This window comes from Panthera pardus, unplaced genomic scaffold (assembly GCF_024362965.1).
Source record: "Panthera pardus isolate Hobbes unplaced genomic scaffold, ASM2436296v1 HiC_scaffold_6, whole genome shotgun sequence".
Taxonomy (NCBI): domain Eukaryota; kingdom Metazoa; phylum Chordata; class Mammalia; order Carnivora; family Felidae; genus Panthera; species Panthera pardus.
This window is the reverse complement of record NW_026526991.1, coordinates 12407550-12421495: the sequence shown is the minus strand read 5'-3', so window position 1 is coordinate 12421495 and position 13946 is coordinate 12407550. Positions and strand designations below refer to the sequence as shown.

At 61.8% G+C, this 13946-nt stretch overlaps 1 protein-coding gene across 2 annotated transcripts in view; it reads left to right on the top strand.

Annotated features, from left to right (window-relative positions):
• Positions 1 to 12616, top strand: part of TOM1 (target of myb1 membrane trafficking protein) — a 42655-nt gene extending 30039 nt beyond the window's left edge. The window contains exons 9-16 of one of the 2 annotated variants that reach the window (XM_053895552.1): positions 914 to 947; positions 1257 to 1350; positions 2227 to 2347; positions 6626 to 6701; positions 9379 to 9432; positions 10511 to 10570; positions 11565 to 11604; positions 11686 to 12616. In XM_053895552.1, the coding sequence (XP_053751527.1) occupies positions 914 to 947; positions 1257 to 1350; positions 2227 to 2347; positions 6626 to 6701; positions 9379 to 9432; positions 10511 to 10570; positions 11565 to 11604; positions 11686 to 11840 (634 nt within the window). In that variant the 3' untranslated portion in view covers positions 11841 to 12616. The remainder of the gene's footprint in view (positions 1 to 913; positions 948 to 1256; positions 1351 to 2226; positions 2348 to 6625; positions 6702 to 9378; positions 9433 to 10510; positions 10571 to 11564; positions 11605 to 11685) is intronic. The other variant, XM_053895553.1, reaches the window with a different exon arrangement.
• The last annotated feature ends 1330 nt before the right edge of the window (positions 12617 to 13946 follow it).

Below are 13946 nucleotides of genomic sequence, written 5' to 3'. Positions count from 1 at the left end.
AGAGAAGGGGTGCCAGGCTCTCTATATCTGAAAACGAGGTCCACAGCGGTACCTGCCCTATGGGGTGATGCACTTAGCAACCAGGAGTCCCTGGGTCACAACACAGTTATTCCAGCCTTCTCCAGCCCTTGTTCATCTCACATCTTTGTCCATCAACACACAGGTGATTCTGAGTCCCTTGAGTGTGGGGCAGGGCTGCCGTGGGCCACGTCTACGAGGCCTCTCCTGCTCGCCGGCTCAGTGGAATAGAAGTGTCCCTTTCTGCCATTTTGGGGTGTGGGCTGAGATGGCCCAAGGACCCAATCTGGGGATGACTGGGACCCCCTGACACCCACAGGCATCAGGCCCGGCCTGATATCCTATGCCTGCTGCCTCCTAGTTCACGGTCATTCTCAGTCTTCGCCGGGGCTTCGCGTCTGGGAGGCAGGTTCCACCGTCGTCCCCTTGTAAAAGACGAGACCGAGCTCCAGAAGGGACGTTAATGTACCCACCGTCACTCAGTAAGTGACAGGGCCAGCACTCAGCAGACCACGGCCTTCTCCGCCCACCTCAGCAGCCCCTTGGCGTGTCGGGAACGTTTCAGGGAACAGAACTCACTTTTGCCGTGTGCCGTGCGTCCGCATTTTCCTGTCTGTCCTGGCCCGTCCCTGTGTGTGTGCCAGTCACGACCGGAGTGGGCAGGCAGTCAAAAACTCCAGTTGGGACCTCTTGCCAGTGAACAAGGGGCACTGTTACCCATCCCCCAGGGATACACCGGCAGGGATACGCATCCCGGGCGTAAACTGGGTCTGTCACCCTAATCGTGACCCGCCAGGTGGATTGGGAGGCCTGCAGTGTGAGGAACCCTGCCCGGGCTGTGCTGTGCTCAGGGGCCTCTCTGTCTCTCTGACTCGGCTCGTTTCTGTCTTCGTAGGTTTGAACGGTTCCGAACGGGCCAGACCGGCAAGGTAAAGGCGCTTTTCTATGACCAGGTCATGCCCGTGCTGATGTGGGAGAGGAGGGCTCCCTCCCCAGACAACCTGCACGGGATGTGCCCTCTTGTCCAGACTCCTAGAGAAGTCCCCTTCTAACTTTTTATGTCACTGTCCCTTTAAGGTAACTAAGGCCCCGCCATCAGCTAATGCCGGCTTCCCAACCCCCCAGAGGGTGCAGCTGAGCTAGGGGCAGAGCAGGGAAGACTCCCTCATTCCCAGACAGAGCTGCCAGGGCCCTGGTGGCACGTCCCCCAGCAACGGCGGCATCTCCCTTCTCCCCAGGCCCCGCAGGAGGCCGAGGCGGCGGCCGACTTGATCGACATGGGCCCTGACCAGGCGGCCACCAGCAGCCTCTCGTCCCAGCTGGCGGGAATGAGTAAGTTCAGGGTGGGGGTTCTGGCCGAGGGCGCACGACGGTGCTGCGGGCACCCCTCACTTTTGGGGGTGCCCTCCTCCCAGTTTGGGGCTGGAATGCCAACAGCAGACCGTTGGCCCAGACCCCGCCTCGCTGGGCTGAACCCCACTGCAAGGTCAGGCACCCAGGACCAAACACATGGGGCTCTTACCCTCACAGCCCACAGCTCCTGAGCCCCCCGGGCCTCAGGGGCCCCCTGTTCTGTGGTCGCCCCTCGACACTGAATTCTCCGTGGCCTGAGCCATCGAGGCGAGCTTGGCCTAGTCGCTTGAACGCCCTCCGCCCCCTCTCCTGTGTAAAGGGCAGGAATGGGCCCTTCCTCGTGGGTCGTCGCGAGGACTGAGTAAGCTCATGCATGAAAGGGCCCCAGGTCGCACCAGGCCCAGGGTGCGCTCCCGGGACACGCTAGCAGGTGCCATCATCGTCACTGTGATTGGTTTTCACGCCGCTGGCTGCCTGCTTGTGCTGAGCCCAGGAAGTACGTCAGAGCCCGTTCTGAATCACTAATGCGAGGCTGCTGGAAAACCCAGCTGCGCGTGTGATCGCCAGCCCACCGCACAGCCATGTCCTGTGCCAGATGCGGTGGGCAGCGTTTTACTCATCACAGCTGCCCCGGGAGGGGGACTGTGACTCCACCTCAGGGAGAGGAAGTCACGTACCCACGGCCCCTCAGCCAGCAGGGACCTGGCTGCCCCATCCGGATACCCGCGCTGTCCCGCCCCGCGCCCACCCCCGCCGCCCCCCTGCTTCTCCAGAACCGTCCCTGGGTCCCTGGGCCTAGCAGCTCAGCCACTGCCCAGTGTGCAGGGCCCTTCATGTCCCTTTCTGTCTCTGCAGACCTGGGCTCCAGCAGCGTGAGGGCTGGCCTGCAGTCTCTGGAGGCCTCGGGCCAACTGGAAGGCGAGTTTGACATGTTTGCGCTGACCCGCGGCAGCTCTCTGGCTGACCAACGAAAAGAGTGAGTGGCCCAGCCCCACCCTGTCTCCTGCATTGCGGGCTCCCCATCAGGGCAGAGCCTCTCCGGGCCCCTGAACCCAGCTGCGTGGCATGCCGTGTGGAGGGACACACAGTCTGCTGTCTGCACCCCCTCGGGATGGCAGAGCTCCCACCCCCTAGGTCAGTCCCAGTGGCCCCAGAGGCAGACTTCATGCCCCACGGGCAGGCCTGGGGGGAAGAAGGGACGCCTGTGGTTTGATGAGCAACTGTGTGCCAGAATCTCACATAATCTGATCAGATGAGGAAACTGAGGCACTGAGAGGCCGAGTCATTTGCTCCGAGTCAGACCATTGATATGTGGCAACACTAGGATGGAACCCCAGGGCTGCTTGTTCCCAAACAGTGTCCTGCCCGGCCTCTCCCCACCACACCCCCCAGGGCAGGCAGAGAAGATCCCTGATAAAACCTCAGGGACTTGTCTAGTCATTTCTGTTGCTGCCTAGCCACCCTTAATGCCCCAAAAAGTCCCTGTTGCCCCACCTGGGTCTGCTCCCTCTGCCCCAGGGCTGGGGTTCTGTCCTTTGCTGAGCTGGTGTTTTCAGGGAGGTGCTTTCGGCAGCCACGGCAGGCGCCTTGCCTCGACGTCTCGGGACTGGCCCCACACAGGCTTGTCAGGGGAAGCAGTTTGCTTGGTACTCTCAGCCCTTTGCTCAGGACCCTGGACTGCGCCACAGGCAGCCAGGATTTACAGCCAAGGAAAGCTCTGGATTAAGGGACTCCCTCAGCAGATGCCCCAGCCTCCCCGGTGGTCATTCTGGTCACTTGAATGGCCTTTGGCCTTCCCTCCTTGCCCTGTCTTTGGGAACTGTCAGTGGGCCTCTGAGGGCCCAGCCATGCCCTGTCCACACCACACATCCAGGTCAAATCTGATAGGCTGCAGCTGGCTCTGCCTGCCGCCCGGACCAAACCCTGGGCTGCGAGCAGCGTTTTTAGTCTGGGCAGTCTGCGCTCACGAGGCCCAGTGCTCACGGACCAGCAGCTCACAGTTGCCGTGGAGTTTGGGGCACGGAGAAGCCACTGTGCGGGTGGAAGCTAATGGGTCCACTGGGATGTGCGGCCGGGAGGGCCGCCCGCCCGCCCGCTAGGCCCCAGCAGGCAGCATGCTGGCCACGCCGGAGAGCCCCTGGCAGTCGGCCCGGCTCGCCAGCCCGGCGAGGCTTGCTGTTGCTCTGTTACTCCCTTGAGGAGCAGGCCCTGGGGGGCAGAGGAAGGCGTCCCCGGCGCCCGCAGTCTCATGGGGAGGAAGGTGCACACACCGCCGCCGTGCGGTGCTTATGGCCGCCCTGGATTGGGGTGCCGGGCACTGTGGACACACACGTGGTGGCAGGCAGCTCTGCAGAGGGTGCTCAGGCCTGGACCTTGGGGATAAGGAGTCAGGAAGGCCGTTTCAGGCCATAGGAGCAGCGTGTGCAAAGGCTCAGAGGCAGGGAGAGCGTGAGATGCTGGGCTCAGAGGCAGGGAGAGCGTGAGATGCTGGGGTGGGGGGAGGGGAGGGGACATCTTGGACCTTCTCACGTCATGGGGTCCCCTGCAGGCCCTCCCTGGGTCCCTGGGGACTGGTTTCCACCTCAGCAGAAAGCACGTGGCAGGGACCAGAATGCCCTGGTGTCAAGTTCCTCTTTCCTTTGTTCTGCTTGGTGGTCCCTCCCTTAGGCTTCTGCTGGGTCTTCTAGTCCCCGGCCCGCCTGACTGCCCTGCTCCCCTCCGTGCCCCCCCGCCCCCCCCAGGGGCTCTTGAATCCTCTGAGGCCTTTTCTGCCCACCTGGAGTCTGGCCCACACCTCCTTCTGCCTTCCCGGCTCCTGCTTCCCTCCAGCCTGTGCCAGCTCTGCCTCTGCTCACCGGGAAGCCATCTCCTTGCCAGCCACACCCCAACCCCAGGTGGCACAGTCGTGGCCTCTCCAGCTGACCAGGCCAAGGAGAGCGACAGGGAGCATCTCTCTGAGCCAGACACACCCTAGCCAGGCTTTGCTGGAAGTAGGATGCTCTTCTGTATTGTCATCCTGGGGACACACTGCACTGCACTGGATGACCTCCCCAGTGCCGGTGTCATCCAAGGGGCCCCCGGGCCAGTCCCTGTCCACCAGCTTCACCACAACCTTCGGAGGCATAGCCCTCCTCCCTCCTGCGCTGGGTGTGGGGCAGGAGACACCTGGCCCAGCATCTGCGGCTGGGCCTGGGCGTGGGCCTTGCGGGAGCTTCCTCTATCCCGGGTGTCTTCCACCTCCACTGCTGCAGGCATGGCCCCGGGGGGACGGCCACGCTTTGGCCTGAGGGCTGTGGGGGCAGGAGAGACGGAAAAGCAGAGGTGGGGGCGAGGGCGTAACTAGGAAAGAATGTATTGTTCTTCTGAGTGAAGAAAAGCATTGATTCCTGTATATTCCTAGGTCTGAACATGCCTTATTCTGCCTTTTTCCACAACACACCTGCCATGTCTTAGAAGGAGGGACAGCAAGGGGGCTACTTCCATACCAGGAGTGGGCAGGACGCATGGCTCAGTCTTAGACATCACTTCCTCCTCACCAGCTCTCAGAGCCCGGACTCAGCCGGGGATACCAAGCTCCAGGAGGGCGTGAGCACACCGCCCGCCACCCTGGCTTTCGTGTTGGCTCCAGCCCAGCCCTGCAGATCGTCCCTAGCCCAGGGATGGGCAGGAGCTGCGGAACTGGGGGTTGAGCTCATGATGGCACTTGCGGCCGCCTCCACAGGAGGGAGTGGACTCCAGTGCCCTCAGAATGGCTGCCTGGGAAATTGGGGGTCTTCTCCCCAGAGGCCCTTTGACGTGCCAGTCTCCCCCATTCCCAGGAAGGCCATTTGGCATCGCAACGGTTTCAGTCAATAGGGCTCGGGTTCCTGAAGCCTCGAGCTGCCCCCCACCCCCGCCCCCGGACCTTCAGGGCTTTCCATTTGTGACAGGGATTCTGCAGCTCACTTCTTCCCCTCAGAACTGGACCGAGCTGGTGCTGAGGCCCCGCCTCCTTCAGCTGACGCTCCAGAATGAGAAGAGCGGCTCCTTCCAAGAATCAGGGCTGAGCGCCCAAGGCCGCCTCTGACATCCCCCTGTAGCAACCAGGAGAGACCCCCCCCCCCGCCCCAGTCCATTGCCACACAGCTTTCCCCTGACTCCTGCCTTATTCTCTCGCTCCCCACGACTCACCTCACACACAGCAAACACCTTCCCTGTGCTCAGCCCCTGCCCTCTCTGCCCCGTCCAGCTGGTGGCATCCCCCAGGACATTTAGTCTTTCTTTCTTTCTTTCTTTTTATTTTTGAGAGAGAGAGAGAGAGTGCAAGAGTAGAGGAAGGGACAGAGAGAGGAGGGGCAGAGGATCTGAAGCGGGTTCTGCACTGACAGCAGAGAGCCCCATGCAAGGGCTTGAACTCACGAGCCATGAGATCATGACCCGAGCCAAAGTCGGATGCTTAACCAACAGCCATCCAGGCGCCCCATCCCCCAGCACAGCCAAGACGGGGCAGGGGAGAGCTTCGTGCTGGGGCCCCACGCAGGATGGCACCATGTGGGATGACGCCCCACCCAGCCATCTGCACGTGTGTCTACGACAGCGAATGGAACTCTCCATCCAAAGGCAGCCTCGTACAGAACCACGATTTATTACCTTACAAAATGGAAGCTGCTCAGGGAGCCTGGGTGGCTCATTTGGTTAAACGTCTGATTCTTGATTTCAGCTCAGGTCAGGATTGTCACAGTCGTGAGATCTACCCCCACGTCGGGCTCCATGCTGAGCGTGAAGCCTGCTTGGGAATCTCTCCTCCCCTCTCTGCCTCTCCCCTGCACCCACTCTCTCTGTCTCTCAAAATAAACATTTTTAAAAAAGAGGAAGCTGTTCAAAGAAGGGTCTGGAGGTGGGAATTCTCCATGGGGATGGGGCACTGGCATGGTTTCTCATCCCTCGAGTTTGGCCGGATCCGATGAGAGCCATTGGTGAGCTTGCTCTTGGCCTTTGGCCAGCGCCACCTTCCCTCACTTCTCCAGCCTTGGCTGCCTGTCATGGTCACACGTCTAAGCCCGGGTCTACGGTCTGCAGGCAGGCAGACAGGCGGGCGGGTGGGCCTGCAGAATTGGAGCCCGTCCTGAGGCCTGCGCTGCCCCCTGCCCAGGCACCACCCGGGGCCACACAGGATGTGAGTCCAGCTCACCCCTGCCCACCCGTGCATCCCGCCCTCGGTCAGCATGCCTGGTACCACAGGGCAGAACTCATGGTCTTGGCCTCTACGTTTCAGGGTGAAATACGAAGCCCCCCAAGCAACAGACGGCCTGGCTGGAGCCCTGGATGCCCGGCAGCAGAACACTGGAGCGGTAAGCAGAGGGTCCTGCTGCTACCTTGTCTGGAAGGAGGGCCAGAGGATCCTTGCCCCCCGGTCCCACACCCCCACCCGCCATGTGCTGGGCCCCAACGTGACACATCCCTCTCCTCATCTGGTTCCGTCACTGGCCCCTTGTAGCTAATGTGACACCTCCCATTTCACAGCTGAGGAAGCAGTCCGAGAGGTTAAGTCACCTGCCCAAGTTCACACAGCAAGGAAGGGCTAGAGCAAGGACTCAGAAAGCCCAGAGTCCCGCAGCCTGGCTTCCCAGCTGCGTGTCCGCAGACAGACTGCTGACCCGTAGCACGGTTTACAGTGGGGTGTGCGAGTGGGGTGTGCGAGAGGGCGTGTTAAGGGGCTCAGCAGAGTTAGAGCTCCATCGGCATTGTACCTCCCCGCCTCCCTGGAGACCTGTTATTTGCAGGAGTGGGGACAGGGGGGACAAGAGAACATACCCTGAAACTTCAGGGAGGCTTCCAGGGGTGCCATTTTCATTCCATCGAATTGATTGACGGCGTATGGAGTGATAGCCACATGTCCGGCACTGCACACACTCTGTGGGTGACCCCTCCCCCTTGGCAGGAACTCCAAGTACAATTCTCACCCCTTTGGATTTGTTCTAGATGCCCTTGGGGTGGGGGGAATTTCTGTTTCAGTAAGTGGACAGAGTAGCTCCTCGGGAGGTGATTAGAAACGGCTGGGCCCAGGAGTCGGAGAGGCAGGGGGCAATGAAGGGAGACAGCCGGTGACAGCACAGGCTTCTGAGGCCAGGTTGGACTGGGCGACAGGAGACAAAGCCTGAGGGGCAGCAGGGACCCGAGGGCCTCGGGTAGCCAGGAGGACTGTGTGAGGTGGAGGCCATGGCCAGGCTTGAGCAGAGGGGCACGTTTCTCTGTCCATTTTAGAAGGAACCAGCATGGAAGCTGGGAGAGCAGCTAGGAGGGAGTGGAAGTTGCCCAGTATACAAGTGGGTGGGGGGTCCTGGCGACTCCCCAAAGGCATCCCCAGCATCTCAGGAGTCATTCCCAAGTCAGAGCGGAGCCAGACTTGGAACACCGTGGAGGCAAGACCAGCTAGAGAATCAGACGTCTCCCGTGTGTGCCCTGTGACCCAGCACCAAGCACAGCACATTTGCACCTGCGTCTCAGGGCCTCCAGCTACTTTCCTTTGTAAGTGGCCATCTGTCACAGCCATGCCCTGTGCCAGGCACCCTACAGCCCGCCTTTCTGAGCCATCACACAAACCCTTAGGTCGTGTTGTTATCCCCATTTACAGATGAGAAAACTGAGATCGAGAGGCCGGGCAAGTGAGGCAGCAGAGGTTAACATCCTTAACCTTAACAGCCATCCATCGTGATGCCTGGCACAGAGTGAAGCGTTCAGTCTCCCTGGTGCTGCTGTGTGGTTTTCCCCACTTACGGACGAGAAAGCCCAGGCTTAGCATTGTGAGGTAGTTTGCCCAACACACCTCACAGTCCTCGGTCCTGGCTCCATAGCCAGTGCCGGGAGCAGGAGCCCCAGATGGCCTGCACAGCTCTAAGGAACAGAGGTGGACACTCCAGAAAATCTGGCTCCCAGATTCCAGATGCATCCGAACGCTCTGGGAGCCGTCTGGAAGCACTTCCCTCTCAGGCCACCTGACCCCTCGTGGGCAGAGGCGAACTGCACAGGCACCCTTTCTGGTTGCAGATGAAGGACTGCAGCCCAGAGACAGGTGTCCCCGCCCCAGGACTCAGAGCAATCCCGGGCATGACAGGAACTAGAACCCAGGTCCCCAGCTCCTATACCACCTTCAGTTAGCCACAGGGAGGAAATATACACACACCTCTACTTGCAGGAAAGAGGAAGTTGGTAAATCATTGCTTATTCCTCTCTGATCACTTGAGAGATTGAAGCAGCTTCTGCCCACATCAGGGTATGATGTTCTTACAACTGTCCGTAAACACCTGCTCCCGAGGTACATGAGTCTGGCTGGGTGGTGGGGAGGCTTTCTCCCGTTAAACTGTCAGGATGGGACTCTGAGCGGCAAAGTAGAGAATGGAATCCAGTGCCAGCTCTCCTGGCAGCCAGTATTTGCCCCCGGGGTTCACAAGTCCCGTGATTGCGGCTGCTGGACAGCGTGTCCCAGGCCCTGTGCCGGGTCTGTCCAGGGTGGGGGAGGCAGTTGGGAGCCGGCGAGCTGGGAGCCGGGACTCTAGTCTCCTCATCTCTGGGGTCCTAGGGAACCCTGATTGTCCATCAGTAAACATGAGGGGACTGGGCAAACCAACGTTCTAATCCTGGGGTACCCATCAGAGCCCCTAGCAGCCAGCACACTGGTTAATGGCTGCCTTCTCAGCCCTTCCAGGATTGCCTAGGCCGCTCCCAGGCTCGTTGTGGAAAAGGAGATTTGCCCGGTGCATTCAGGACCCTGGGGTCGCAGGGCTATTGTGGTTCATCCCAGTGAGACACCCTCCACTGCTGCCTGTCCCCCCTCACCTGCCCCCACAGCACCAGCCTCCACAGGCGCGCACACACACACACACACACACACACACACACACACACACGGCCTCCTAAGGTGGTAACAGGACTCCCGACCTGAAAGGGGTGTCCACATTGGAGAAAGCTGCCAGCATACCAGTGGCCCTGGCCTTCCTGCCACCCTCAGCCTGACCCTTTCTCACCCAGATGGGAGGCAGCCTTGAGAAGAGCCTCAGTGACTGGATGATGAGACAAGGCATGGTGAGGAGAGGCCAGGCCGGCCCAGAGAGCGGAGGCTGCCACTGGCAGGAGTCCCGCCCGGGGTGGTGCTGTCGCAGGGGCAGGACCACCAGAGCCAGCAAGAATGCAGGGTGCTGCAGGTGCCCCGCTGTGCTCCTGCTTCGTGGCCCCTCGATGCCCACTTCCGGCCCCTAATTCGGAAGCGAGGCCCAGGTGGCCCCTCTGGCAGCTGGGAGGCGACCGGGGCTCGCTGGTTCTGGGCTGGGTAGAGAGGGACAGGTGCACGCTGCCCAGAGCCCTTGCTGCTGCTTCCGGGAAGTAGGCGCCTGCTCTCTCTGCTCTGGGCGCTTCTGCCGCCACCGGGGACCTCAGGTGCTGGGGACAGAGCTTGGGGACCGAACTGGCTGGGTTGGAGAAGGACTGTCACTCTCACTCTCTTTCCCAAAGTAACAAAGCGGTCACTAGCCTTTCTTGAGCGTCTGCTCTGTGCCAGACTCCTATCCATCACCTCCTGTCCCCTCACAGCAGCCTGGACGGTAGGGACCGTGTGCTCCCTCCTCTAAACATGAGAGAAGCGAGGTCAGACAAGTGACCTGCCCAAGCCACGCTGTATGAAAGGGCAGTCTCGGACTCTGTCCCCAAAACCTCCAACGGGGTCCTCACACTGTAGAAGGAAGCCCCCAGCCCCAGTGCGGGACCCTTGTGGCAGAGCCCATGTCTTTGTGGCCCAAAACGAAAGTCCCTATGAGTAGTGGGGAGATCCGTTCTTCCTCAGGTTCCTGCTCCAGCTGTTAGGAGCCCCCTCCCTGACCCCCTGCCTAGCACCCGGCCCCACATCCCCTTGCCCACAGCCTGGCACAGTGGGCAGAATTGTGGGTCCTAAGCAGACGGGCAGGAGCCATCTTGAAGGGGATATACCAGGATCTCAACCCCCCAGAAGGGGGTGGGGCATGTCCAACTGGCCCCACTTCATAAATGAGGAGACTCAGGGGTGAGGGTGACAGCCACAGGCCGCCCAGCCAGCAGGCCCCCAGCTGATGGGGCCTTCTGCCTTCGCACCGCATGCACTGCCCTCACCACCTCACCCCTGCCCTTACAGATCCCCGTCACCCAGGCCTGCCTCATGGAGGACATCGAGCAGTGGCTGTCCACTGACGTGGTAAGTTGGCCCCGCCCCGCCCAGAAGCAGAGGCTGGGGCACATTCCTCCCCCCCCACCAACAGTGGGCTCATGAGGAAGTGACTGGTCACAGGGGCAGGTGAGCAGCTGGGGAGGAGGGGAGCATCAATGTGGGACACCTCCTGCCAGCCGCCCGCCCTCTCCAAGGCACTCTCCTCAGAGGCCTCTGCCTCACAGCTGCTGGGGCCGAGCCTTTCCTGAGAGTGCTGTCACCGCGGGCCCCAGGAGCCTCAGCCCGAGACAGGAAGGGCAGGATGGGCTGAGGGAAGCCGTCACAGTGGTGAGCCCTGCACCTGCACCAGCTCGGGGAGCCCTCCCTCTGGTGCCTCTGAGAAGCTCCACCAGCGGCGCCATCTTCCAGACCAGGAAGCTGATGAGCAGTCCTGAGGGGTGCCGAGCCTAGGAGGAGGCAGGGGCCCAGGCCGTCTGCAGAGCCCCGCGGCCCCCAGGGAGCGGCAAGGGCGGCCAGCCTCGGCTCTCCTGTCCAGGGCCCCTCCCCCTGCACCTGCCGCCCCACCTTTGGGCACCAAGGACCAAGGGCCTGGATGCTCCCAGGCCCAGAGGCTGCCTTCTGCCAGCGGCCAAGACGGTGTTTCCGCCCGAGGTCACGCGGGGGTCCGTGCCTGGTGATGGCAGGAGGCACCCCCCACTCCCAACTTTAGCACGCGTGGCCTCCGTCTCTGGGGCCCTTCCCGCCACAAGGGCAAGTGTGTTCACCATCTACACACCGGAAGAAAAGGAAGTGGTGTTTGTTGAGGACCCGCTGGCCCCCACAGCCTGGGCTTGGCAGTCCGATATTCCATTTTAGCTTCCCGACAACCAGTTCTACCAAGCGGGAAACTGAGGCTCAGAGCAGTCAGGTGACACCCAGGGCTGCAGCTCGGGGAAGAGTGGGGACAAGGTTCAGGTCCTGGGCCCACTACGCCTGCCCCCAGAGGACTGTGGCTAACCTCCTCTTCCTTCTGCTTTCTCAGGGGAATGACACGGAGGAGCCCAAGGGCGTCACCAGCGAAGGTAGTAGGCCCTGCCCGCCCGCCCCTTCCCCCGCCCTGGCCTCGGAACCCACCCCCGAACCCCTCTGTCTCGTTCCTCTAGAATTTGACAAGTTCCTGGAAGAACGGGCCAAAGCAGCCGATCGGTTGCCCAACCTCTCCAGCCCCTTGGCCGAGGGGCCCCTGGGTCCCCCTCGTGGCGCTGCCCCTCGAAAGAAGACCCAGGAGAAAGATGAGGACATGCTGTTTGCCTTATGAGCGTGGGGCCTGGCACCTGCGGCCTGAGCTCCCGCTGCTCCCACAGTCCCCAACGGGGGCCTGTTTCCCTCCTTCGGTGTTAAGGCTGCTTTGAGGAAGGCTTGTTACCCCCTTCTCTTCGCCTCGAGGATAGGCTGACCCTGCCGTGGCTGCACCGCCTGGGCCGTGGAGAGACAGCTGGATGAACCGGGGTAACGAGTCAGCTCTACATTGGGATCTTGGCCACTCCTGCCTCCTTCCCCACCCCAACCGACCACTACTTTGCTGAGACAGGCCGGCCGCTTGGTTGCCGGATGTGACTCCTTGTCCTAGGGGATCCCCTCCCTGGACCCTTTCCACACTGCCAGTCGAGGCCTGGCTGGAGGCCAGAGGCAGCAGAAGCTTCTGTCGCAGCCTCCGGTCCATTCCCCGGCCCCTGCCTCGTGGACCCAAAAGGCTTTGGCTAGCTGTCGAGGGCCGGCTGTGGGGGCCTCTGCCCAGCCGCACGCTGTCCAGGTACGAAGCTGCGTGTGGTGGGGGCGAGACCCAGCAGCCCCAGGCCGCAAGGAGAGGCTCCTGGAGCACCTGTGGCCCCCACGACCTCCACTGCCTTTTCCTCCATCCTCCTCCTCCTCCTCCTCCATCATCCTCCTCCTCCATCATCCTCCTCCTGTTCCTCCCAGTCAGGGCTCCACCGGGCACTGGGCCCACCCACCTGTTGATTGATCTTCTTGTACTGGGAGAGGTGCCTTTTGTAGCCCCAATTAAAGGTAGGAAAGCACCCTGCTGGCAACGCTGTTGAGTCTCTAGGTGGGAAGTGTCTTTCTGGCATCACCAGAGACCAGGACTGCTCTGGGCCGGGCCGGGCTAGGGGCATCCAGGAGAGGGCCCTCTGCAGGTGGTACAAGCGGGGTGGCGGCACTGGGCAGCACCGCGTGCGGGCAGGTGCAGCCCCCTCACGCCTCACAACACGGGCTGCAGCCTCGATTCGCCCCATCGCTCTCCTGAGCGACCGCCCTCCATCCCGAGGGCACCTCCACACTCGCTGTCCCCCCTCGGGCCAGCTCCTGTCCTGCAACAGTGATCACAGAGGAGCGGCTGCAGACGGTACGGGCGTCCCATCTGAGGCCCGGGTGCTAGGCACCGCATTAGGGCTACACGCGGGCTCGGGCAAAGTAAAGTGACTGTCTCCTGTCACAGATGCTGAGCCTGTGACTCGGTGGGTCACGTGAGCTGCCCCAGCCCAGAAGAAGTGGCATAGATGCTTACCATGGGCCAGGTGCTTCCTCATGCATCAGTGCATTGTCCCCATTTTTCAGATGACAACACTGAGGCCCAATTTGGATGCCTTGGCACACAGCTCGGGGAGCTGAGCCACAGGGTGTAGGCACGGGTCTTAGTAAGTTCTTACTCCGTGGCAACCCGAGAGCCCCAGGTCTTGGGGAACCACATTTCCCAGCCTGGAATCTCAACACCAGGCTCCCCGAGGGGCAGCCCAGCCCTCAGCGGTGGAAGGGAGGGGGCTGCTCTGTGGCGGGAGCGATTGACCTGCCTGAAAGGTCTACCTACAGAGGAGGGAAGAAGTCCGAACACGTGGGTCCAGGGGAGCCTGGACTGCTGAAGTGTGGCCTGGGTCTGGGAGCGGCCACCGGCTCCCATCGGTGACAGGCAGGTCACCCGTGATCTTGGCACGCAGGAGACCAGACCCCGCCAGCGCTCCGGGTGGGTTCGGGGCCAGGAACTCCAGGGACAGCTCTAGGCTTGCCCGTCCCCCCAAGCAGGGGAGGGGGGCAGCGCATGGCCCAGGCCAGGCTTCAGAACTTGGAGATGAGCCAAACCTGGAGGAAGGTGGCGGCTGCAGCTCACCTCTGGCCTATTTCTCCAATCCTAACAACCTCTTCTCGCAGGGGAGAGGGGCGCGGCTACCCCACGGGCCCGGCTGTCCGGTGGAGTCGCTTTGGTGAGGCAGAGGCTCCCTGGGCCCTCGCCCTCCGCTCATACAGGCTCAGCTGCTCCAAACCCGAGCTCCCCTCCTGCTTCCTGCGCATGTGAGCGGCGCATTAGCCCAGGTGATGCCAAGGCTGCGGTTTTAACCAGTGCGAAGTGTCGCCTGCACCTGCTCTCATC